This window comes from Mesoplodon mirus (genome assembly GCF_964341445.2).
Source record: "Mesoplodon mirus genome assembly, chromosome: 3".
NCBI classification, from domain to species: domain Eukaryota; kingdom Metazoa; phylum Chordata; class Mammalia; order Artiodactyla; family Ziphiidae; genus Mesoplodon; species Mesoplodon mirus.
The window spans coordinates 151,491,675-151,516,791 of record NC_138978.1 but is presented as its reverse complement, the minus strand read 5'-3'; the positions used below and the strand labels follow the sequence as shown (position 1 = coordinate 151,516,791).

The following is a 25,117-nucleotide window of genomic DNA, read 5'->3' as shown; positions in this document are numbered from 1 at the left end:
TGCTCGGGGAGGCTTCTGGTCCCTAAGCTCCATCTCTTCTGCGGGCTGCCTGCCTTGCACGTGGGGCCGTGTGTCCAGGCTGGGGACGGCCACACCAACCAGACTTGGCTGTTTTACATTTCCCCCTTAGCTCCTCCCACGTCGCCCCCGACCACGGTGGGTGTGACGGGCACGGTGGGCAGTACTGACGCCACTGCCACTGCTGCCACCACCGAAGCCACAACAGTCCCCACCATCCCAACTGTCGCTCCCTCCACCATCGCCACCACCACCGTCGCCACGACTACTACAGCCACTGCCGCCGCCACCACCACGGAGAGTCCTCCCACCACCACCAGGACTAAGATCCAAGAATCCGGTACTGCCCATCATCCGTGCTCCCGTCCCTCCACCCACAGGCTTCCCCAGATAGGACGGGGGGGTCTCAGATCGTGCTGGTCAACACCTCCCTTTGTTTCTGCTTTGAAAGCACAGGAGACTGGATTCTCAGTCTGGTGGCCTAGAGGCACAGAGCGCCCACCCCTATGGTGGCCTCCACTGCTCAGAGCCCCTGTCCTAACCTCGGATCCCTGTTCTTTAACAGAGGGCCCCCAGGCTCCAGACTGTAGGGCTGCCTCCAGCCACAGGCTGAGGGATCAGCTTAGGGCTGAGCACTCCAGAAGGGGGAGAGTGGGGAAGGGCCTGACACTGGCCGACCGGCCTGAGAAGGCTTCCTGTCTCCGCCATGATGCCCCAGCCTTGCAGCAGAGGGCTGAGGAGTGGGGAGTGGCCAGCCATGCCAGGCAGCTCTGTCCCCAGAATCCTGCGCCTCCCTTGCACCTCTCCCCGAAAGGCGCACTTACAGACTTTTCTAGTCAGAGCTTGCAGGAAATGGTATTACCAAGGAGTCCTGTAATGGCAGAGAGGGCTCTGCGGCTCTCCCCACTCATATTCCCCACGCCCCCAGATATACACACGGAGGGAAAATCGCAGCCTTTCTAGGGGCCCGTGGTAAGAATCGATCCCAGGGCTGGCCTGCTGAGCCCAGAGAATGTGCTGTTCCTGCATCACGCAGCCAGGCCAGGAAGCTCTGTTCTTCCAGCATGAGGAGACCCCCTCGGGAATCCAGCAGTACTTCTAAGAACTGACATCAAACACTCTTATTACCACGGAGGGGAGGGCATCTAGCTTGTGGAGCCCACAGGCCAGCTGTAAAGTCAGCATGATGCGGCTGGCAGGAAGCACCCAGAACCCTCCTCCAGCAGCTGTAGAATTGTAGGCCCCCTCTGTTTCCTGGGCAAGTCCCTTCGCCTTCCGAGGCCTCACTGTCACCCATCCCACCCCTCTTCTCTCAGCACTTGAATGAGGATAGAGACTTAATGCATGTGTGAGTATCTTCTTTAATCCAATTACATGGAGTTGTGTGAGCCATAAGGGGAGACACGTGACGCGTAGCTGACATTATGCTCCTCAGACCTTGAAAACACTGATTTGCTTTAAAGCTGCAATAACGAGAATTTAAACAGCATGTTCTGTAGGGAAAAGTTGGCTGAGAGAAACCTGCTAGGCTATGAGAAGCTGCCACTGGCAGTTTGGTGATGGGTGTTCTTTGGGTCCACAGTGAGGCTTCTTTTGCATTCAGGTGGGCCTCCGTGCCCCACTTTAATGCTCCGAGTTCACAGAAGAGATGTACCAAGAATGAAGACAGGGAGTGGGTCTTGCTCCTTCTGGAAGGATTGGCCTCGCTGCCGCAGAGGACTAGCCTATGGACTCTCACATCCCAACTGCTAACTGAGCCTGAGATGCTGCGGGGGCCTGGCCACATTCTGACCTTATCCTTAGAGCTCAGGGGCTCCCCTCAACATCCTCATCTCCCTCAATGCAGCAGAGTGGCTCTGTTGTCCAGGATTTTCAAAATGAAAGTTCATCTTTTTCGTGTCTTACAACTTAGGACAAAATGTTTCCTAAGTTTACTCTTTTGGGTGGTGAAATGGGACTTTTTCTTTGTCCTTAACTTGTCTTTTTCAGATTTCAAGGAATACGCCTTAAGTCTCACATCCCACGAGCTGACAGGACAGTCCATGCTTCCCCTCACTTCTTCCTCTTGTTTTTGTAGTAATTGATAGCTTTCCTTCTTGGCGCCTTTCTTTGAGCTTTTCTGTTCTTTAGTGATCGTCATCTTGGTCTCTCTAGATGGCAGTGCCTTCTTCCAGCTCCCACCTCTAAATCATTTTGGTTTCCCATTGCTTGACCTTATCTAATAGTGCCCCAATCTCCATTACCTTTAAGACAGTCAGATTTGGGCCAGGGTTGTATTGGTGGTCAGACAGTCTAAACCCAAATTCTTTGGCTATTTCCAGGGCCCAGGGCTGAGGAGGAAAAATCTCAGGTCCCCAAATCATAACTGATCATAATTCATTCCCACTAGAGAGAGCCATGAGATTGTAAGGAGCTGGGATTTGGGCTGAGTTAAAGCAGCCAATACAGCGGAAACCTTTGGCAGATCAGTAAAGAAGGCTGACTTCTGCCCTCCACACGGAGAATGCCTCGTGCCATCAATGGAATCTCTTTCTAAAATGAATCATATCCACCTGGGGCAACTGACAACTGACAAGGTTGTAGTAGAGAAGGTGTTTCTTTGAAGTGGAGACCAGGAGATCTTTTATCACTTCCCCAGCCCTGCAGACTCAGTCACATGTCAAATAGATAATGAATAAATGCATCACCAATGTACTCTATTCATTTATTTTTGACAGGTGAGTCGGTGACAGTGCCCCCTTGCACGCTAATAAAATATAGAGGAGCCACACTTGTAAAGTCTTTGAAATATAAGCCTTCACGCTAGTATTCCACTATTAAATCTTTGCTGGGAAATGGGGTAATCAGACCGCTGGGATGCTTGAAAAATGATTACATTTGAAGATTAGTGCCATTCTCCTGTCCGCAGGCTGTGGTTTCAGACAGGGTGATGGCTTTGATAAAGTATCTCCCAGCTCATAGGAACTAGATAATTAATGTCTTCTGTGTTACATAGAGATCGGGCCTCAAAGATACAGTGCTGAGAAAGCAACAGAGCAGGATTCTTCTGGTATCTGGACCACTGAACGTTGGGTGTCAAGAAGGAGTTATCTTCTCTGGTCCCCTCTAGCCCATGAAAGGGAGAGGAAGGATTCGTACTGTCTCTGCTTGGGGCCCTGGGGTTTTAGGCCCCAAGTCCCCTTAGAGAATCTGAGGCCATTTTTCAATAATTCAGCATCTTGTGGACCAAGAATGACCCCAGGGGCTCCTCAGACCAGAGTCACCCTTGTAGGTTGCCATTCTCCACCTCCAGTTTCAGGATCCCATTAAGGCTTTCCCCTGTTTGGTCCTGTCCTTTCTGCAAATCTCATCATGACTCTCGAGTGGCTTTTCAAGATACCTTCTCTCCTTCCTGTAGAATGTCTATAGTTGAGGGGAAAGAGGCTGGCACACCTCTCCCGCCCCATCTGCGTCCTAGCTAATGGGGCTCTTCACTGGCCCCTTTTGCTGCACTGTTCACATCCACGACAAGGGACCTAAAAAGGGAATAAACCCAGGTTAGAGCCTCCAATGGCCTGGATCAAGCCCACTCTTTCATTCCTACTCCCACCTATGTGGACACATAGTTTCCGGCTCTCCCTCACATACGAGTCCTCCTGACTGTACTTGCTCATACCTATAGCCTGGCTACCAAGGCTGCAGCTTGGAGCTCTGTCGGGCCCTGTGCACAGCCACTTCCTCCTCTCCCCTTTCCTAGCTGCCCGTGCGTGTGTGTGTGTGTGTGTGTGTGTGTGTGTGTGTCTGTCTGTCTGCAGTGCTGCCTCCCTCCTCACCACTAACTCCTCTTCTAACCCCCCTACCAGCCCCCGATGAGCAATCCATCTGGAACGTCACAGTGCTCCCCAACAGTAAATGGGCCAACATCACCTGGAAGCACAATTTCGGGCCCGGAACTGACTTTGTGGTTGAGTACATCGACAGTAAGCATTCTGTGCGGGTGGTGGAGATGCCATTGAAAAAGATCCCATGCGCTCCCCCAGGCTCAGGGAGGCCTTCCAGCCGCTTCATTGTGGCTTAATGAAGTCGACGTGCTCAGGCGGCGGCGAGGTAGGAAGAGCAGACTCGAGGAGGAGGAAGGGGTTTCTGCGGCCATTAGCGAAGGTCCAGGGGTGCCTGGCGGTGGGGGCGGCCTGGGTGAGGGGCCCTTCGTCCATTTCCTGCCCAGGATGAGGGTTCTGGTGGCCCCCAGATCTCACCTTTGCTTGGACCTCCTTAATTCAGGATCCACATTCTCAGCTGTCTCCCCTAGACAGGCTGGGCCAGTCCAGACTTGGGGTTCAACTGTGCTTTGCTCACAGAGGGACACTAGCTGCTCACAGGTCAGAGACACCATCCAGGGTCACTCATCTCAGCTGGTGGCTTGAGCTGAGCTGTTCATTCTTTACTGGATCTTGGGAACAAGCGTCCAGATTTGTGAGGCTGTGAAGTGTGGTCAGGCTATCTGCCTTCTCTGAGTGAAGGCCCCTGTTCCTGAGGGCTCAGACCCACCATGCTGGCCTATTTGGCTTGTGCTGGAAATCCACCCGAAGCTCTTTGAGGGAGAACAAAGTCAACTCTTAGTTCTCTGCAGTTGGAGAGATATTCACATCCACAGAATCCAGAATTCCTAGTTTGGTCCGCACTTTTTCAGACACCCAGGCACTCACTTCTCCTGATGTGTGAATTCACCACGCAGCGAGAAATGAGAGGGGAAACCAGGAGTGAGAGCTGAGAAGAAGAGGCCGTCTCACCTCCGGTTACCATGAGGGACGCTGACTGGCTCTCTGACCCTCTCCAGGGTAACGGAGCGCTGGCTGACACCCTGAGAGCTTAAGGAAGCAGGTCATGATGTACTAAGTGCTTAAGACTGGGGTGAGGACAGAAAACTTTAGGAGAGGGAACAGTGTCCTAGGCTGCAGGGCCATTGTATAGGAGAGTCAGCATGTGAGAAAGCTGGTGGAGCTGCCCAGTGACCTCCAGGTCTGCAAGACAGCCTGGCCCCTTCCCCCACCCTCCATGCTTCTACCTTTGACAGGTGCCCAGGAGCCTAAGCACTGCCTCTCCAGCTCATCGTGCCCAGCCTTAGGCTGACTGAGGTTTCTGTTCCCCAGGCAACCATACGAAAAAAACTGTCCCTGTTAAGGCCCAGGCCCAGCCCATACAGCTGACAGACCTCTATCCCGGTATGACATACACGTTGCGAGTTTATTCCCGGGACAACGAGGGCATCAGCAGTACCGTCATCACCTTTATGACCAGTACAGGTGAGAGGGGATCTGGCCTGGCCGTCCCCTACAAGCATGGGGCATGTTGTTCTCATTGTCGGCTTCCTGCTTGTCTCCTCAGAAAGAAGACATCCTCCCATTCCTCACCTTGCATGACGTGGCTCGGCTCTTCTTATATGTCAGTCTGCAGCTCCCAGGAAGACAAAACGAGCCAAAAGTGCATGCCAGTAGATAGGAAACCATGCTTCTGACCCTGTGGGGATGAGTGGGATGTCAGGGGGGAACGGAGGCGTTGTAGAATGAGGGCAGGGGAGACCACCTGGTCTCCACTGTGCTTGAACCACAAGGGCTTGGTGTATATGCAGACATGGACCCTGTGTGTGGGTCTGGGGGCAGTGTGTCCCGGAGGCACAGGGGCTTGCTTCTCGCACGTGGGGTTAGGTTAGGGGATAGGCCATCCAAGGGTCTTGACCCCAAAATCCTCCCAGGAACCAAACCAAGGATAAGCATGTATGTCACTACCTTGCCACTGTCATCTGTTGTTTAAAAATTCGAAAGTGTGTTACACAAGTTGTTTTGGTTTAATTTTGTCCCAAGTTTGTCGTGGCTTAAAAGTAGTTGACCTTTGATCGTACCGGGGAGGGGAAGAAGCCTAATCCTAAAAGAGCTCTGGATCTATCAGGGCTATGGATAGAGAAGCTTCTTCACTTGTACCAACTGGGGCTCAGTAAAAGGTACAAGGTTCAGAAATCTCTCTGTTGATCAGGGTGACTGGCAGTCTGGAGACCTTGAGGACACTTGCTTGTCTGTCTGTGTGTCTCTTTAAAATCAGCCAGGCAAGCTAGCCAAGTGGCCAGTTTGCTAAGCCCTGGGGTAAGGATGAGTGTGGGGAAAGAGACTGAGAGAGAAAAGCACCAGTCCCTGCCTCAAGGCACATTCTAATCAGATGCAGGTTACTAGACACAGGATAAAGGGAAAAACACACAATGGTTTATATGAACTTCTGAATGTGGACTTAAGTATGTATTACTCTCCCTGTGCCTGGCTTGATGAGGCCGATCTTGGTAGTTTGCATCTTGAGAGTCACTGCCCATGTGTATAAGGGCTTCACTCCACCCCTTCTAGCCTGGTGCCTCCTGGTCTGGGTGTCCCGGCCTCCTCCCTGTGTCTCTGCCTGTCCTGTGCATGCCCATGCCATCAAGACTCAGGGAGTCTGAGAGTCCAGCTGCCTGCTTGAGGCTAACCAGGCCAACTCAGGCAGGATGTCCGTGAGCAGCCAGGTCATCCTGGGAGCCAGGCCAGGGGGACTGGACAGTTGACCAAGCAGAGCAGGTGGCCGGATTCTGTCTGACCCAGTCGGGGTCCCAAGCTGTTGCTCACCAGTGCGTGCATTTGATTTTACTCATTACAAATTTGATTCTGCACAGAGGCAGAAAGCAAAGATGAGATTTGAGGATAGCGTTCCATCCTAGGGATTGCAGCAAAAGCCGGCTCAGCCTGCTTTCAGACTTCGACTTCTCCCAGAACTGAGCCCTGGGACTGTGGGTGAGGGTTGGGGAGAAAGAGCCAGAGCAAAAAGGACCAGCCCCTGCCCTGGGGTATGTCCCAATCTGCTTTGAGATATGAAACATGCAATACAGAAAAATAATAATAATGATTGATAATACACTCCTGAATATTGACTCGGGTATTCATTTCTCTTTTCCTGTGGTTGCTATGGAGAAACTGATCCCATAGCTTGCTTTCAGAGTGATTGAGGCCTTCAGCACTTGCATGTTTTCCCAGTTCCTCCCAGTGCAAGCTGGAGAGGGCAGGTATGACCCTCGCCCTGAGTACATACAGCTCACTTACCTCACTGGCTGGCTGGAAACGACTATGTGCAAACCACATAGAGAAGGAAAATATTTCCACTTTCTGAAGTTCATGTGTGTCTGTGAGTGTGTGTTCAGATCCTTTGAAAACACACAAAGGAGTGGCTGGACTCCAGAGTCAAGTTCACACAATCTCCCAGGTCCCTGTGTCTCATCAAAGTAACTTTATGATCGTCTCTGGGCCCAACCACTAGTCATTTAGGCAACCACAGGCCATCACTGTAGTCTATAGACTCAAACATGCTACAGTGGTTCAGGAAGGAAATGGAAGAAAACAACTAGGAATGCTAACAAGCTCCCTGACTCTCACCAGAAAGATCCCACATGGGAAGTTAATCACCTTCTTGAAGCTTTTGAAGCCAAAGAGACCCGAGGGACCACAAACACATAACCCTGGACTCCAGGAGGCCTGCCAGCTCTTACATCCTGGGGCAGGTGGGATGGGAGGCTGACGGGGGCCAGCGAGACAGCAAACTGCCTTAGACCTCAGGGACTCCGGGAGGAGGGACATTAGGGGACCTACTTGTATTTGGCCTCTTTCTGCTGTGTTTGGGAGAAACCCAGGATGGAGCGAGGTGAAGATGGAAAGGTGTAAAATGATGCTTAAGTGAGAGTAGCCAAGCTAAACTGCGTTTGAAGAAAGCCCATCCCTGTCATACTTGTTCATCTGCCCTATTTCTGAAATATAATTTTTCTGCTGACTTTGAGTGACTGGCCTCTCTCCAATGGCCAAACCAGTTTCCTCCTGATTAGAGTTTGGAGTTATGGGAACTGTCTGCCTTGCAGGTGAATTGCCCATTTCTGAGCAGGATTGTAGGGTGTGGTGTGGAAGGCACACAAAATATGGCCTCTAGGCTAGAGTAAGAGCTATGAGGACCTGTGTGTACCCAAGGAACGGGTGCTGTTCTGGCTTCCGTTAGCTACAGCAAAGGTGGTGAGTGTAAATATACCCTGATCTTGGGATGTTGCTATTACTGTGTCCATTAGGAATCTGGAAACATGTTGAATGGATCGATTAAGAGCGGTGTTGGCAGACAAATGTAACTGCCCTGAAGTCTTGCAAAAATGCCTTATTCCTCTCAGAGTCTGTGTGTAGGGTCACATTGTGAGTGAGATCATGTCCTAAATTTCTTTTGGTTCTTGAGAAACTAAGTCATTTTGATGGGGTCTGGTTGAGCCCACCTTATCCCAGATTCCACTGGGTTTTTGGTTTCTTTGTTTTTGTGTATCATTGACACTGATTAGTTTTAGGCGTACAACATAATGATTTGATCTATGTATATACTGCAAAATGATTATCACTATAGGTTTAGTTAACATCTATCACCAAACATAGTTACAGAATCTACTTGGTTTTGAACAGCCTTCTGTGTCCAAACTCCACAGAAATTTCTTTGATCTTTTCAGTGAGGACTGAAGGTAACATTTGAACTTTACATGGTGCTGTCAGGAATGGAAAGCTACATTTAATTTCTAAATTGCCCATATGGCCACTTTCCCTGGAATTGTGACTTTCTCTCCCAAGAGAAAGGAGTCTCGTGGGAGACGGCTATCAGCAAGATGGTGGAGCAAACAGGTCACTGCAGACGTTCAGACCAACTTCTCTGTAAAAGGTGGCGACCACCATCCAAACACAAGTTGAAGTGACTCCTTCATCCCAGTGCCCAAGTGGCACGTGGTCAAGCCAATATCCATGTGACCCTCCAGCTAGTATCAGGAAAAAATGAAAGAGATACCCCAGGTTAGCCATAGTATATTAGGATTAAATTGGTCATTAATAAGTAGTCAATGACTGCTTGTTAGGTGACCAACATCATGCTAAGTACGAGGGGGCCCAAGGAATCCCCTTTTCTCAAGCCTTAATAGTATCATTGGACATCAGAACGCAGGAAACAGAACAATTAAATGTTACATTGTGCAGAGTAAATAGGGGTGAAGTGGGAGTTCAGAGATTGGTGTGAGCTGGAGGAATGGGAGATTCAGGAAGGAGGGGGTACAATGTGGAAAGGTGGAGGGCAAGAAGGGTGGCAATCCAGGCTCTCTGGGGCAGGATGGGAAGGATGCAGGGAGGGGAAGACCAGAGCACCTGGCATGATGGAAGTGTTCTGGGAACATGATAACATGATGTGTCATTGTATCCTTGGGATCTGCTGGACACTGGGGTGAGGGGACTCCTTTAGAATGGGGCAGTGACATGACTATGAGAGACATGTTGGAAGGAGTAAAATGATAGCCCTTAGAGATGAGTCGTGAAGCCACTGGCAGAAGCAGGGGGGCAGGAAGGGGGCAGAGGGACCATCCAAGGAGATGTCAGGAGCAAGCCCTGGGCTTACAGTGTGGAACCGGCTGGAAGGACAATGAGAGGTGAAAAAAGGATCACCAGTTGGAAGGGCAGGACTGGAGGGCAGGTGAGAGTAAGAGTCAAGGGTGTCGAGGTAAGTCTGGGAAAGATGCCCTCAGTGATGGTGGATGAGCACTGAGTACAGAGGGGCTCGAGGTTAGCGTCTTAGCAGAGAAAGGAGTTGGCAGGAACTGGAGATGATGGAAGATTAAAGAGTTTACCTATAAGAGGACAGTGCATGCACTAGAGCCAAAAAGTCTGCCAGGTTCCTCAAGGGTTTTTTGTTTTAAGATACAAGGAGCTTCAACGTGCTTAACAGCAGGAGGGAGGAGATAGCACAGAGGAAGAAATTGAAAATGCTGGAGTTTTCAGAGATCCTTACAGGATTGAGCCACCAAGGAGGTGAGGCATTGGGTCCCTTCAGAGGGGAGAGAGGAGGGCCCTACTGGACACAGAAGGAAGGGACGGTCATGGAGGCTGTGAGGTTTCAGTGGTCTCCAGAGTAGAGCAGGTGCGCTCGACACCGAGACACTGACTCAGAGAGAGGGTCACATGGGGGCAGCGAGAGGGGGAGGGGGAGCAGTTGGGAGGGGCAGTGAGAAAGGAGTGGAAGGGTGGCCAGGCTGCAGAGGAGGTCCGGTTGAAGTATGACTTAGTGAATCTGTGAGGGGCCTGGGTCTTCATCTTCCTCCAGCAAAGCTCAGGGCAAGCACAAAAAGATGCAGTAATTGCCAAGGGGACCCACAGCTGGCGATTGAGTCACGTGCTGGAATGGGTGATGCAGAAGGGAGGGCAGCGTGGAGTTTGAGGGAAGCAGAGACCCCCATCAGGCCAAGAGGATGAGTGGACTGAGCGAAGGGAAGGAAGTCAGGAAGCAGATGTGAATCAAGGGCCTCTATGTTCCAGGCTGTGTCCCAGCACTGGGGGGACGACAGTAACCCTCACAGTCCCTCCTTCAAGGAGCTTACTTTCTGGGTGGAGAGATGAGAGTGGAGTGAAGAGCACAGACTCGCGCTGTGACGGCCAGGGGTCACAGCTCAGCTCTACCACTTACCAGCTCTGGGCCCCTCGGCAAATCACTAACCTCAGTGCTTCAGTTTCCCCACCTGTGAAATAGGGGTAATAGTAAAAATCCACCTTATGGGGTTGTTGGGAGGATTAAATTAGATAATCATGGGAAAGCACTTGGAGTCATGCCAGCCCATAGGAAGTGCTTATAGGTGTAAACTGTTAGTAGTAGTAAGATAGCAAATGGATATAAGTGCTAGGAAGAGGATAAATTCGAGCCCTCAGATAGAGAGTGGCTGGGTGGGGGAGAGGGCTTTTGCCTTAGCTGGGAAGTTCCAGGAAGGCCTTTCTGAAGAGATGACCTTTGCTGAGGCAGCCATCTGGAAAGAAGAGCAGCAGATGCAAAGGCCCTGAGGCAGGAGTGGGAGTGGCCAGTGTGGCTGGAGTGTCCAGGGTGGTGGGAGATGGGACTGATGGAGCCCAGCAGATCAGGATAAGGAATGGACGGTTTTTCCTAACAGTAATGAGAAGCATTGGAGGTTGAAGCGAGGAAGTGATCTGATCCTGCATGGGGTTTAGGAAGACCTCTCTGACCCTGTGCAGGAAATGGCCTTCGGAAGCAGGAGTGGAAGCAGGGATGGGACTTGCCCCACAGTGTACCTGGATCAGGGTAGTCACAGCCATGTTCCCATGGAACTCAGCTGCTTTCCATCCCGGGCTGCCTGGGCAGCCAGAGCACAGAGAGCGTGGAAGGTCTTGTGCATCAGTCTTCATTGTTTATTGAGACCCATCTTGGTGCAATGCCCTTGGCTAGATGCTGAGAACGCTATAAAGACAGTTTCTCTGCCCAAGAAGAGCAAAGGGTAGACTGCACCCAGATACATGCCCCAAAAAGTGGTGTGTGATGCAGACCCTAGAGTATGGCACGGGCCCAGGGTCCATCCTCTGTGCCTGTGCTTTTCCCCCGAGGAGGCCCTGAGCTTCAGCTCTGGCTGCGTGGCCCTCAGCACTCCTGATGTTGTCTGGCTCTCCCAGAGGCCACTCTGCTCGCTCTGCTGGCCCCAGGGTTACCCAGGGTCTGTTCTGCCCCTGTGATCCTTCCTGTCCTCCACGTCGTGGTTTCCATGGAAGGCTGCTTCTTTTGTTCTCCAGTCCGTAGAAAGGAAGAGGGCAAGTGACTCCTACCCACCCCACCCCTTCTGATCTCTAACCTTAGCCATTGGTCCTCCAGGACACCATCAGATCTGCTTCTGGTCTCCAGGCCCGCCCATCTGCCCCTTGCGTCATGAAGGTGTCTGCCCACTTTGAGACAGGTCTCCGCATGTCCAGGCAGGGACAGCGAGGGACCCGCTGTCACAGGGGTCTCCACGTATGGAAGTGGTCTGGAAGCGGCAGCATGGGGTGTGCTGAAGGCACAACCCTGGCCCTAACCTCGCCACCGGCCCATCTGGGCTACCTGCACAGGGACTATCTTTGCTGTCAGGGAGCCCACAGTGCAACTGGGGAGACACGAGGAAGCACAGGGCATCCTGGAACTGTACCCCACCTGTGACCCACTGCCGGGAAGCCCGATTGGCTTCAGGGCCATACTGGTGGGACAGGCCGCTGCTCTGTGCCTGTGCAGGTCTGTGAAGGCGTTCTTCCAGGGGTTTTGCCATGGGACCACTGACCTTGTTCCCTGACGGGTAGCGTGCCGGCTCACCCCTGGCTCATTCGTGGGAATCATAGTCAATCCCTGGCCTTCCCTCATTCCCCACCAGGCTGTGCCCAGCCATCGGGTTTGCAAGAATGCCATGCCTCATCCTTAGGAAACTTCCCTTCCTAAAGGACCTGTTCAGCTTTCTGCTTCTTATTCTGCTCCCTGTACCCCTTTCCTGTGCCTATTTTATGACCTTTTGACCTTGACTTTTAAATTATTTTCTCTTTGTCCCTGTAGTAGGGTAAGGTAGTTTGGGCCGGAGGGCTGCGGGGTGGTACCGTTAGGCTGCAGGAGGAACGTGGACATGAAATAACTGAAGTTCTTCCCTCCCCTCCTCACCTTCTCCCACGTGAATCATTCACCACGTGTTTGCTTCTGGCCCTCCCCCGCCAGCCTACACCAACAACCAGGCGGACATCGCCACCCAGGGCTGGTTCATTGGGCTCATGTGCGCCGTCGCCCTCCTGGTGCTGACCCTGCTCATCGTCTGTTTCATCAAGAGGAGTCGAGGCGGCAAGTACCCAGGTAAGATGTGTCAGAGGAGTGGGCTTGGGGGACAGGGCCAGCGGGCTTTCCTGCGAGTCACCAGGTCTCCTGCCAGGTCCAGGCGGCTCCGCCCTCTCAGTGAGCACAGTCCTTGCCAAGCTTGGACGTACAGTCCTCTTGCCTGTTCTGTGCATCTTAAGAGTAGCCAGAAAGCACTTGAGTTAATTAAGTTCGCCTGAGGTGGGGGGATGGAGCAGTCCAGGCAGCCAGCGAGGATATGGAAAGAGCCCTGGCTCCCGTTAAGAATGACCTTCCCTCCCCTTGACTCACCACCCATCTGCTCAGTAATTGGCTTCTTTCAGCCTGAATCTCATTAGGATCCTATGTCCCAGTGAAGTGGGAAGGAGAGATGCATTTTCTGTAACCGTAAGAGAGAGGCCGGAGTGAAGAGAGGTCTGGATGGAAGAAGCACATGCATGAGAGAGGCCGCAGAGCTGGGCTCTCAGCACGGCTGGGTTGAAATCACAGATACACCAACAGAGGGTCAGATGCTCCTATATGAGGAGCTGGCAGAGGCGGAGGGGTGGGTTGCACTGAGAGGGACCCCCAGTCCTTAAATGGCTTTGAGCTTTTCTTGAGTCCCACAGCAGTATTTCTCTTCTGTGGCCTGAAGATCCTCCAGCCCAGACAAACCAAGGTCAAGGACAAGGACCTCTGGCTTTTTTGTTTCTGGAAATATTGACTGTTTTTCAAACAGGGATGAGAAAGCCATCTGTCTGTGATGGAGTGGGTAGGGTGGCAGGAGACAGGATAATGGATGACCCTGAGAGTGAAAATCCAGCTGGACTGCACAATGAAATTGCTCCCTGCCCCCAAAGCCATTGCCAGACACACCCCACGCGCCCCAAGTGCCAGCTTCTGTGCATCTCTATGAACACATCCTCCTCCACGATCCCCTAAAACTCAACTCAAAGAGAGAGGAGATTCTGTTTTATTTTCTTCCCCTGGCCCGTGTGCCCTCAGACCCTAGGATTCTAAAGAGTTACGCCTCTCCTTCAAGTCAGGGAGGGCAGGAAATTATACTTCTTTATTGGTGAATGATGTTTTCTTTCACTTTGTTGTGCTGTGTTGGGGCTGGTTTTCTTCTGTAAGACAGAAAGGCAGAGTTAGGAGAAGGGCAGCCTTTCTGAGCTTACCCTTTGTTCCAGGGGGAACTGATGCACCTGAGAACTGATCAGATAAACTCAGCTTTCCTCTGCCCGTTCCAGAAAGTTCTTCTTACAGCTAATCCCCTTTCCTCCAGCTCCAAGGGAAGCCCCCCATCCATTAGGAAGATGAGTGAACCAGGAGCCTTGAGGCCAGGGCTCCAGTCTCCACCTTAAACTTTGTTTAGTTGCTAATTAGTTATGTGACATCTTCAAGGCCTCAGCTTCCCTCCCCTAAAATAGGGGTGATTATCCTGCCTCGTACCTTAGAAAGAAATGAAGTCACTCACCTCAGTGTCTGCTGTGTGCCAGGCTCTGTGCTGGGTGCTAAGGATACTAGAAGGAGAGGTGACCTCTCCCTCAAGGACAGTGCAGCTGGCATAGTAGGAGGATCACAGCACAAGACAGGGCCTGGGAGGGACGCTGACGCATCACAGAGGAGGTGTGGGAAGAGGGAGTCGCACAAACAAGTGAGGTCACACTTAAGAGAGCACCTTCCATTCCAGAGGTGTGTGTGGCGTGTCCTGTCTGCCCAGGGCGCTCTCTTAGGAGCTTTGAAAAAACACACAGTCCCCACCCTCGAGACAAGAACTGGCATTCTGTTACAGGCAAAATAAATGCACAAATAATTATAACATGGAGCCAGATTAAGAAAGGTGCTGAGGAATTCCCTGGTGGTCCAGTGGTTAGGACTCGGCGCTTCCACTGCAGGGGGCATGGGTTCGATCCCTGGTCAGGGAACTAAGATCTAGTATGCCACGTGCCACAGCCAAAAAAAGAAAAGAAAAAAAAGAAAGGTGCCAAGGATCGCATCCATTTGGTGTTTGGAGAAGACCTCATGGAGCGGTGGTGGGGAGCCGGGTGGGGGGAGATTTCAGTTGTCAGTGGAGATGTAAGAAAAGCCCCAGTGACGGGGAGGAGGAAGCAGAATTCACTTGGCACCCGATCAACCGTGGGAGGCAAGAACAAGGGGGGCATGGATGGGGCCTTGTTAAGAGGGAGAGTCATGGAACCCAGATGCGGCTTCTTTGGCTGTACTTCGGGGCCCCACAGAGCGGGAGCACGCTCAATTATCACGTCTGTCTTTGCTTCCCTTACTGACCAAGTGCGAGAAAAGAAGGATGTCCCCCTTGGCCCTGAAGACCCCAAAGAAGAGGATGGCTCCTTTGATTACAGGTGCGCGATCTCCTTGACTCCTGTCCACACAGGTGGGTTCTCCTCACCCACCCTGAGGCAGCCCCCTTCCCTCAGAGCTGCTCAGCTGGGCTGAGACGCTACTACACGGATGTCCTCTCCCATCAGGCTGTCACCTCCGCCTCTGTGACAGCACTCGCCATCCCCCCCGGGGACGGGGAGCACTGCCCAACACACTACACTCATTCGATGAACAGCATTTCATCCATTCAGCTGCACAACCCAGATTTATTGCATTCTTTGTATGTGTGTTTCCACCTTTGTGCTCTGAAAGTGCACCCAGGCCCCCCTTGCTGTGAAATGAGCTCTGCTCTCAGCTCGCTCTCTGCCTACACCCCACCTTAACTCTGAAGATGACGACCTGGGGAAGTTGTATTGTCTTTAAAACTCAACTAGGTGAGGGATGAAGGGGGCGTGGGGAGGTGTTCTAGGCCTTTTCCTCAGGAACTAGAATGACTTCTCTGGGCTGTGGCTTGGAATAGGCCTTGGAGAGGCATTTGGTCCAGAGCCTGTGTCTCAGATGAGAAGACCAAGGCCCAGGCTGGGAAGTGACCTGGAAGATTCCTGTGCTGTCCACTCAGTGAGCTAGCGCAGAACTGGAGAGCCCAGGGGCCCAATGTCCAGCTACCAGCGTCCAGCTACTGCCACTGTCCTATGCCCATGCTCCCTCTCAGATCTGGACGGGCCTTTGTATCTGGCTTAACAAAAGTTGTAATCTGTCCATTTTATTGGCAAGTAGGTTTTGAGTAAAGGAATGGTGCAGGGTGAGTCACGGAGGTCTCGTTCCCAGGCCAAGTACAAAAGGAGGAAATATTCTGATTGGAGCCCTCCTTCCCCACCCCCACCAAGTCACTCTCTGGGGCCAGGTCACCCCGTCCTCCTCTGACTTCTCCTTATTCTATCTTGGGCCTCTGCCACTCTGCCCATCAGCAGCCTCTCAAACAGGATCAGATCGATGGGCGGCAGAGCCTCTGCCCACACAGGAGCCCGTCTGGCGGCTTATAGACCCTGTCTATCCATCCAATTCATGCATCCCCAGGAGCCTCCCAAAGAACAAGCACGAGAGACTCCTCCCCAGGCTGTCCTCAGCACCCTTGGTGGGGCCCAGCTTCCCCATGGGCCAGGAGCTATCCTCTGGCCATCAGTTCCAAAGGCCCTGGGCCTTCTCTCCCCAGGCCCTCAGTGCAGCGTGAGGAAGGGTGAGGACCTCCTCAAATACAGGGCCAGGTAACCTATGAGACGCCACTTCCTCAGGTACCTCTCCTCCACCAGACACCAAAGCTGTTGGGCGCAAACACCTGCCCCCTCACCACCCCAGCCCCCTGACCCACCGACACTGAGGCTGGACACACATACACTGGTGCCCGCATGCACGGGCTTCCACACCACACACACACATGTACACACACACAAGCGCACGCACAGACACACCCCTTGGCTTCGGCTCTGGGGAGGCCTGCGGCATCCATCCTAGAGCCCCCACTCGGATGAGTCCAAGAGTCTGAAACTGGGAAAGGGGAGAAATTAATACATTAGAGGAAAAACCAAGTTTCTGGGCGGGACAGGCTGGGGGTCTGGCTCACCCTGCTCGTCTGGGACCTCGCTGCCCAGGCACCTCTCTGGTGTGTCTCTCTCTGCTTCTCTCTCCCTTGTCTGTCCACTTGGTCCTCAAAGGTCTCCTGGAAGGTAGGCTGACAGGTGACTGGACCAGGGGGCCACAGTCATTGGGTTTCTTTCAGGCTTCCCTTAGGAGAGGTCTGTTCTTTCCAGACCTGGATCCTCTTTCCCCACAAGAACCTGACACATTAAGGACCCCTCCCACCCCCACTGGGCCACCCTGTTCAGTGATTGCATTTAGCTTGGGGGCCTGGAATTCCCGAGAACCACATAGACACAATTGTCACTCCCTTGCAGGGGGAGTGGAGGGCCCTGGGGAGAGGGTGCCTGTGAGAAACACTGGCAAGTGGGCTAAGGAGCCTGGTCATTAGAATCTGCTGGTTCTCAAAACGTGAATTCCACCCCCTGAACAAATACAGCATAACCCCAGACACCCACTTCCCTCACTCAGCTGCCTCTCCCACAGCACTGCCGTCAGAGAACACAGTTAAGCAGGGTAACGGGCCGCATTCACTCAGCTCACGGGGGCAGTGGGCTAATAGCCTTCCATCTCCTGACGCCTAGCTCCTCTGGCTCGCGGCCCTCCCCCCACAGCTGTCTTTGACCAGCGCTGCCGCTGCCGTTAGAAGTGAGAACTCACTGCCCACGCTAATGGCAACTCAGCCGGTGGTTTGCCACAAGCCCAGGAAGGGCTAAGGGTGGCCTGGGGCAGGGGAGTGGGGGTGGGGGGTGTCTGCTCAGACTGCCTGGCACCGCTGTGGTCCTGCCTGCCGGGACCCAGATGCCCACTGCTGGTCCGGCTGCCCCCTGCCGGGACCTCGTCTCTCCTCTGAAGTGCAGCCAGCAGCACCTGGTCCCCGCCTCTGAGCCTAAAAGAGCCAGGGGAAGGGATGTGGTGCCTGAGCAGATGCCGGCCCACTCGGGGTATCTCACTTCCTGGGGGCACAGCAGGCACCCCAGTGGATAGATGCCACTTTAACGACCAGCTCTCCTTGCATGAGAGGCTCTTAAGGGCAGGACCTGGGGCCTCAGAGCGGGGGCTGAGCTGGATCCTCTGAGTCTTGCTGGTTTTGTCTCAACTTGATGGCCCCTCCTACCTCATTTGCATGCCCCTCCCTCCTCCCGCCATCACTTGCTAGCCCTGAAACAACAGCATCTGTTTGTGGATAAACCAGAGCTGAGAGGGACACCACCAAGACAAAGAAGGGGAAAGGCAGGGAGAGGTTTGTCCCTTTAAGGCCCAGACCCTTGCTTTGGGTCAAGAGCAGAGTCTTTCCAGAGACAATCACAGGTCACAGAGAGTCAAAGCTAGTTGAACCCTCTTGATAGAGGGACTAAGCCCTAGTAAGAAGGAAGGGCTTTCCCAAGGCCACAGAACCACACAGGGACACACATGGGACCAGAACTCCACGTCCTGGACTTCCCTTCTTTGACCCTTCCTGTCCCCCTGGTCTGCAAGCGGCTGGCTCCGCCTCACCATGGGGTGGCGTCCTCTGCCTGCTTCCACCCCGGAGAGCGACCCAGCCTCCCGGAGAGGACCCCAGACCCGGCGTCCAGGAGTGTGGGTCCATCCCAGCTCTGCACCAGCTTGCCCCTCGCCTGGGAGACGATGCCGTCCTCTCTAGGCCTCAGCTTCCCTTCTGCAGAACTGGCCGGACGGGGAGGGGAGTGAAGGCTGGTCTGGGTCATCCCTGAGGTCCCGTCCTGTCTGAGCTGTGTGGTACGCATGCCTGGCAAGAGGCTGGGGGCCTTCTTCCGCCCAGCCTGGGTTTGGGCTGCGCTGGGTGGGCCAGCCCTGACTCTGTCCTCTCTCCATCCAGTGACGAGGACAACAAGCCCCTGCAGGGCAGCCAGACATCCCTGGATGGCACCATCAAGCAGCAGGAGAGTGATGACAGCCTGGTGGACTATGGCGAGGGCGGCGAGGGACAGTTCAATGAAGACGGCTCCTTCATCGGCCAGTACACAGTCAAAAAGGATAAGGAAGAGACGGAGGGCAACGAAAGCTCAGAGGCCACATCTCCTGTCAACGCCATCTATTCTCTGGCCTAACAGAGCCCCCCAGGCACAGCCACTACTTTGCAAGTAGAAGGAGGGGAGAGGGGGAGACGAGCCACTGCAGACCTACCACAAAGCCGCCACCACCTTCAGGGACAAGGGTACAACATGGGAGTCTGCCAAGCTGTGAGGACCAGTGACCACCCAGCCAACCGCAAGCCCCCTCCCGATGACCCCCCCGGGGTGCCACCGGTGGGCGAGCTGGAGCCATGGCTAAGCTCAGCTGGAGGGAGCCCAGGTCCCTTGCTCAGCCTCACAGCCACCCCCAGCCTCTACCCACACTGCCTGCCCTTGACCTCAACACACACACTCACCAGTTTCTCTTGGTTACGGTACTTACTCACTGTCTTTATTTTTGCTTTGTGGGTCTTCTCCTCCAGACCCAACATCTCCATTTTCTTTTCCTTTTGAAGAAATGTCCCTGGAAAAAAAGAAAGAATAGGTGGATCCTCGCCCAGGAAACTGCAGAGATAGGCAAAAAAAGGATTGATCCGTAAACGAACATACAGAAAAGCTATAGTATTCAAACCGCGGCTGGGCCAACGTATTTCCGAAGGATGCCTTTCTCGCCAGATGCCTCCCCTGGCCCCCAACCCATCCACCTCAGCCTTGTCAGTTGCTGAGCTGGGCTTGGCTCCTCTCTGGAAATTGACAGTATTTTTGGCAGGGAGAGGGTAAGCAGTTGGGAGGTGGGCTTACCTCTAGCTCCTGGCTCTTACCCTGCCCCTTCCTCTGGAGTGTCTGAGACAAAAGCTGCACTGACTGAAGGAGTGTAAGGAACAGGAGTGGGAAGGACTTCAGCTCCAGTGACTGTGTACCTCAAGCAGAGGAAAACCAGGCGTCTGTCCCTAGGGAGCTGTGCCCACCTCGAGAGAGAAGGAAAGGGCTAGGTTTGGACTTCCTTCCTCCCCCCCCCATCAGGGAAACTCAGGATGTGGGAGAGAGGACCACGCCCACGGCATCCAGAGGAGAGGGCGCCGCCCGCCTGGTCAGGGTCTGTGCTGCTGCCGTCCAGGAGGTGGACCCCTGCGATGTGAAGGCTGTGCTGGGGTGCTTGGGGGTGGAAAGCACTGCCCCCCTTTCGTCTCCAGCAGATAGCAGCTCCTGTATGATGTTGAAGCTGGTGTTTTATGGCGTGTGGATGGGGCCCTGCTGCCCCCAAGACTGAGCCGGTGTGTCCTTTCCTTAGGGTATTTACCTATCGGGAGACCCCCCCACCCCCGCCGCCGCCGCCGCAGGAACGCGGCGCTGACAGTGCTGCAAAGCCTGGCCTGGGAGCTCTTCGTACGCCTTATGCAGCCCTGACCTGTCCCTGCAGTTCCCAGGTTCCCAGCCCCTCCCTGCAAGCCTTGAAGCCTCCAGTGACATCTGTCTCAAGGAGAATGGGGCGGCCTACGCAAGCGTCACAGCAGAACCAGAAGCAGCCACTCCAAACGTGCCCTGCAGCCCGTTGCCCCAGGTGGAGACGCTCGCAGACCTGCAGTTCTCTGAGACCCAAGGCACTGCCTTCATGCTCCCCACCTCTTCCAGTCTGAACCCAAAGGTACCTAGCCTCAGACAGAGGAAGCGAGAGATCTAGAGCCTAAGAGTAACCCTTCAGCTGTTGCTGCAGCTGAAGTCGGTTTCAGGAGGGTGAAGCTGAGCCCCAGTCGTGGACCACCTGCCACAGACACAGCCTCTGGTTGGAGCCCCCAGCTTCTTGCCAGGCGACCTGGGCAGGAGCAGGGCTGTGTCCTTCAGAGACGTTATTAAAGAAAGCATCGTTTGCCACATGTTTAAGCCGCAAAGGTATTAGCAATGCTTGCATTACTTAATAATCAGTCAGTTGAAGGTCAAGCCCATAGACACACCTACTCTGTCTGCAGGTGAGAATATGTAGCTCAGAGCTGAGCCAGTTATGTTGTCTGAACCTGAGCGAGTAACCGTCCTTTGATCCAAGCCGTAGCCAGGTGTGCTGCCCGGAAGCCTGGGGGGAAGCTCTCTCGTGATGATAGGGGACAGGGCGAATAGTAGCGGGCTAGGGAGCCAGCTCAGGGGTCCCCTCCCCTGGCTTTCCTCCTCCACCTGCCTGGATACTGCTGGGCATTCCTGTAGCCTAGGGAATGTCAGGGAAGTGTGCCTGTGAGCTGAATTAAAGGACCGGCCTTTCCAGAAAACACTCTGGATCTGAGCAGAGCAGTCAGTCTCTCAGGCCCTCATTCCATATGGCACGGTACGTACTAGTAAACTCATTGCTCCGGAAGTAAGCTCTTTGGGCAGGATGGACCGTGAGATGTCACACCCGTCCCCCTGCCTCAGGAAAGTCCTCCACACAACTGATGATGGGGGAAGGGCTGACAGTCGTGGAACTGAGTCTTGGGACAGAGTGGCATTGGTTGGGAGAACTCTGAGTGCTTAAGCCGCCAGTGGCTCCAGGCTCAAAGGGAAGAGCTTTGGAGGGGGAACTTGGTCCTGAAGCCTGGGCAAGACAGGGGCAGTCCTGCTGCCTGAGCCTCTCTTCTCTGCCCCTTGGGCCAAGTTGCTGAACGTGTCTGTATTTTGGTGCCTCTCTCCCCTTGTCAGTCCCTCCTTTGAAAACCTGTCCCCACAGAGGGACATGGGCCCAGCTAAAGGAGCGGGGAGGCCAGTGTCTGGGGAGGGCACCACTGCAGGGCCGGGGAACAGCTGCCTCTCACCTTGCCTGGGTCGTGGTGAATGGGACCCTTCTTTCCTTACCTTGCTTTTGGGGAGATGGTTGAGTTTCAGCTGAAAACCAGCCACTTCCCTCGTCCATTGCCTTTGCCCCGAGGGGTCAGAGGCATTTGGTCTACCCCCTTCCTGGCAGGTCCCAAGGTCTCGGTCCCAAGGTCCGCGAGGCTGCTGGTGCCAGTACTGATCACCCAGAAAGGGGACCGCTGCCTGGGCCCAGGCAGTGCTTTCGTGGTTTCCGTGCACGCAGTTAGCCCTGGAAAAGGGGTGGGAACAGACGCACAGATGTCTGTGGCTTTTCCAGCTGCTGGACTGCCTCCCTGCACACAGCCGGCAGCCACACCGGCACACTCACAGCAGACCTAGGCCCCTTTGCAGGGCGGCCCTTTCGGGGGAACAATCCAGATTACCACCTTGTCTTGAAGAGGATGAGTCCATAGCCAGGCCCGCTGGAGATGAAATGTGAAGGGCTGTGTGGGGTGCCGTGCACAACTCGGCAGGGGAAGGAGGCTACCCACGCTGGGCCCCACTTGGGCAATTCTTGGAGGCAAAACCAAGAGAGACAGAGTCTGATCCGAAGGAGAGCGAATTTTCCCCAGGAACCGCACAGGCAGCAGCTTTTTAAGGCTCCTGGGGCTCTTTGCAGTACCAGAGCCAAGTCACAGAGCATCCCAAACAGCCCGTGTGACGAGAGCCGTGGGGACCTCACACACCTGCCTCAGTCTTTGCAAGGCTACTCCACTAACACGCTGAAAAGGGGAGACTTCCTGGGCTCTCAGCTGGCGGGGCTGGTGTCAGGAATCACTTCTCAGCGGGAGGGCCCAGAGCACACTCCCCGCCCATGATACCTCCGTCACCACTGCAGCAGCCCCTGCCACGCACACACAAGCCTGTGTTGTAATTCGTTCCACCCAGCTAGGTCCACTGAAGAAATCACCCTGTGGATCCTGGTTGATCTTTACATGGTGGCTTAAGAGTAGCATATAGGGAGATCCCTGATTAAAATAGAAAATCAGAGGAGTCGAACGAATGAAACAAAGAGCTTGAAATGTCAGGAGGACACTCGGTGCCCCGGGCAGAGCCCAAATCCTGGGCAGCCCCTCCTTGAAACCAGGCAGGGGCCACCCCATGGGAGTTCAAGCCAACCTTGTGGCTGTCCCCAGCCTGCCCAGCCCAAGCCAGGGCAGTGCCCTTTCCTTCCCTCCCCTACTAAGAACGGGTTCTGAGAAGGAACAGAGGGAAAGGAGGACAGCTGTCCAGGGAAGCCACCAGACCCCACCACCCAGTGTCTCAAGCCACACCCAAAACCAGTGCCCCTCTAGCAGTACATTAGTATTAAATGGATGTTTTGTAATGTTAAGGATGGAAGTGAAATAGGTACAAAGCGGTCTAGCTTAAGACAGGATCAGATTTCAGCATGCAGAGGAATCACAGAGCTGATCTGATTGAAAGTACTCATCGTAAGCTAAAATCCAGGGAGGTCAAGGGACTTGCCCAAGGTCACACAGCTAGTAGATCAAGGTGAGGTAGGGCTTGAGCGCAGGCCTTCTGACTCCTTGTTCAGTGTTCTTTCATCTCACTGCAGCTGCTGCCTTGGGAGCAGTGGTGTTACTTAAGATCTGGCCTGGGGTTCACTGTCTCCCACGTCTCTTTCCACTTCTCCCACATCCCCATACACCTCCGCAGATGAAATCAGCGGATTTTTCTGAGTCCCCAGATCAGCCAGTTTGTGCCAGCCTGTGGTGAGCCAGCCGTGCTGTTAAGGGGAGACCTAAGCCAGGAGAAGAGGGTGACGAGCTGATTGGTGTTTGTCACCATGAAGCCTCTAGGGTGGTGTCTCTCGCTTCGTAACGCATCGGGCCCCCAGCATACTGTGTCCCTCGGAAGAGTGGGTGTTCAGGGCGCTGTCCCCTCCACCCACGGCCGCAGGGTGCCGAGGGGCAGCAGGGCCCATGGGAGCTCCACCCCCAGGATTTGCTGGGCTGGAGGTCAGCACGTGTAAAGACTTCAGTGAAGCAATAAATACAAAAATCTGGGAGAAGAAATCCAGAATTTTGTGCACTTCTCTTGTTTCTTTTTCAAAAAGGATGCAGATCAGGTGACCCTGCCCTGCTCTCCTTTCTGATTCCCAAATTCGACGTCCTCAGTCAGTGTTGTCCCTCTGCCCAGCTCCCAGCTCTTTGCCAACCTCACATCCTCCCGCACTGAGCATCAGTTGCCTGTGGTGTGGCCGCCTTCTGTCCTGGTCCCACCCTCACCCGTGCTGGGCCCTGGAGGACCTCTTGCCCTTCACCTCCCTTCAACACACACATTTTCCAGTTTGTTCCTTTCAGTGAGGAAATCTTTTCCGAATGTCTCCATCCCTTCCCACCTACCCACACACCCACAAATTGGTCTGATCTTTTCTTCCATTGGTTAAATATTTAACTCACCATGGCACACCTTGTTTTAACCCCTCTCACATCGTGTTCTTTCCTTTTTGCGAGTTGTTTTGCATTAACCAACGTTGTCAGTGACAGATGCATATCTGAGGGTGTCACGCTCGACCTTCAGCAGGGAAGGCTTCTGGGTCGTGAGGACCATCTAATATGTGGACTTATAAACGACTGCATGAGCAATGAAAAGGCCAAATTATTCAGAATTTTTTTTGAATCACTGTAAAAAAAAAGACTGATTTCTTTTGTATAGAGAACACTAAACGTATAATAAAAGTTGTTCAAAATGGACTCTGGCCATGTAATTTGTTCATTTTCCTTAGTGGGTAGAAGAGGGATGTCTAGGGATTAATGACAGGAATGAATCATGGGGTTTTTCATGGGCACCACACAGCATACCCAGAAATTCCACGATACCAGCCCCCATCTTGAAGTTGGTCTTATCTTGGAAAACTCATTGGCACGGTTAGTGTTTTCAACGTACAACGAGTGGTATAGGACTGTGCTCAGCCACGGAGACACCCCTGATTCAACGCAACTGACGTGTGCTTGCGCACAGCCACCTGTTTAGAAGTGCCGTGTTGGGATGTTGGGAGAAGGAAAGGAATGTGCAGTGAAGCTCCGCCTCCTAGCCGCTCCTCCTTTGCAGCCCTGCCTGCCCTGAGATGTGAGAACACTGGCATATGCCCTGCCTTGTGCCTGACACAGAACAGACATTTCATATCGTTGAAAGGATGAATAAAACTGCTTACAACAAACCAAACCCCCCTCTTAATAGACTCAAAGGAATCTCAATCAACAAGCAAGTAGAGAAGGGAAGGAAACAGAGAGGGCTGTGTTGGTCAGGGACACGGCTCAAGTTTCACCACGCCGCCTTTCTTGATACTTTGGCCTGTACTTGTGCACATTCCCCCTGAGGAGTGGCTGAAGACCATCACCCCAGCAGCGTGAGGATGCACCCAGACACTGTAAGCCCCCTCCCTTTCCTCAGGTTAGTGTGGGGAGTGGAGTGGTTCTGCCTGTGTAGAAAGATAACTAGCGGTTTATAGGCAGTAATGGGAAACAAAGGCAAAAAGATTCCCCTGCAAATGTAGACCCAACTCTCTTGGACAAAGAACCGCAAAGTAACTATGCAAGCCACCTGTGTTTATTCTTCCTTCAGAAAACATCATTGACTTGAGGGGTTATTGCTTCATTAGATTAAAATAAGACCTTATTGGGGCTTCCCTGGTGGGGCAGTGGTTGAGAGTCTAC

The 25,117-nt window shown here is 53.5% G+C and overlaps 1 protein-coding gene across 17 annotated transcripts in view; it reads left to right on the top strand.

Moving 5' to 3' along the window:
• Positions 1-24,090, top strand: part of NFASC (neurofascin) — a 186,007-nt gene extending 161,917 nt beyond the window's left edge. For 8 of the 17 annotated variants that reach the window (XM_082612041.1, XM_082612053.1, XM_082612049.1 and 5 more), the window contains 6 exons: positions 131-358; positions 3,861-3,977; positions 5,148-5,300; positions 12,574-12,705; positions 14,978-15,047; positions 18,503-24,090. In XM_082612041.1, coding sequence (XP_082468167.1) covers positions 131-358; positions 3,861-3,977; positions 5,148-5,300; positions 12,574-12,705; positions 14,978-15,047; positions 18,503-18,734 — 932 coding nt within the window. In that variant the 3' untranslated portion in view covers positions 18,735-24,090. The remainder of the gene's footprint in view (positions 1-130; positions 359-3,860; positions 3,978-5,147; positions 5,301-12,573; positions 12,706-14,977; positions 15,048-18,502) is intronic. The other 9 variants (XM_082612044.1, XM_082612045.1, XM_082612043.1 and 6 more) reach the window with 4 other exon arrangements.
• The last annotated feature ends 1,027 nt before the right edge of the window (positions 24,091-25,117 follow it).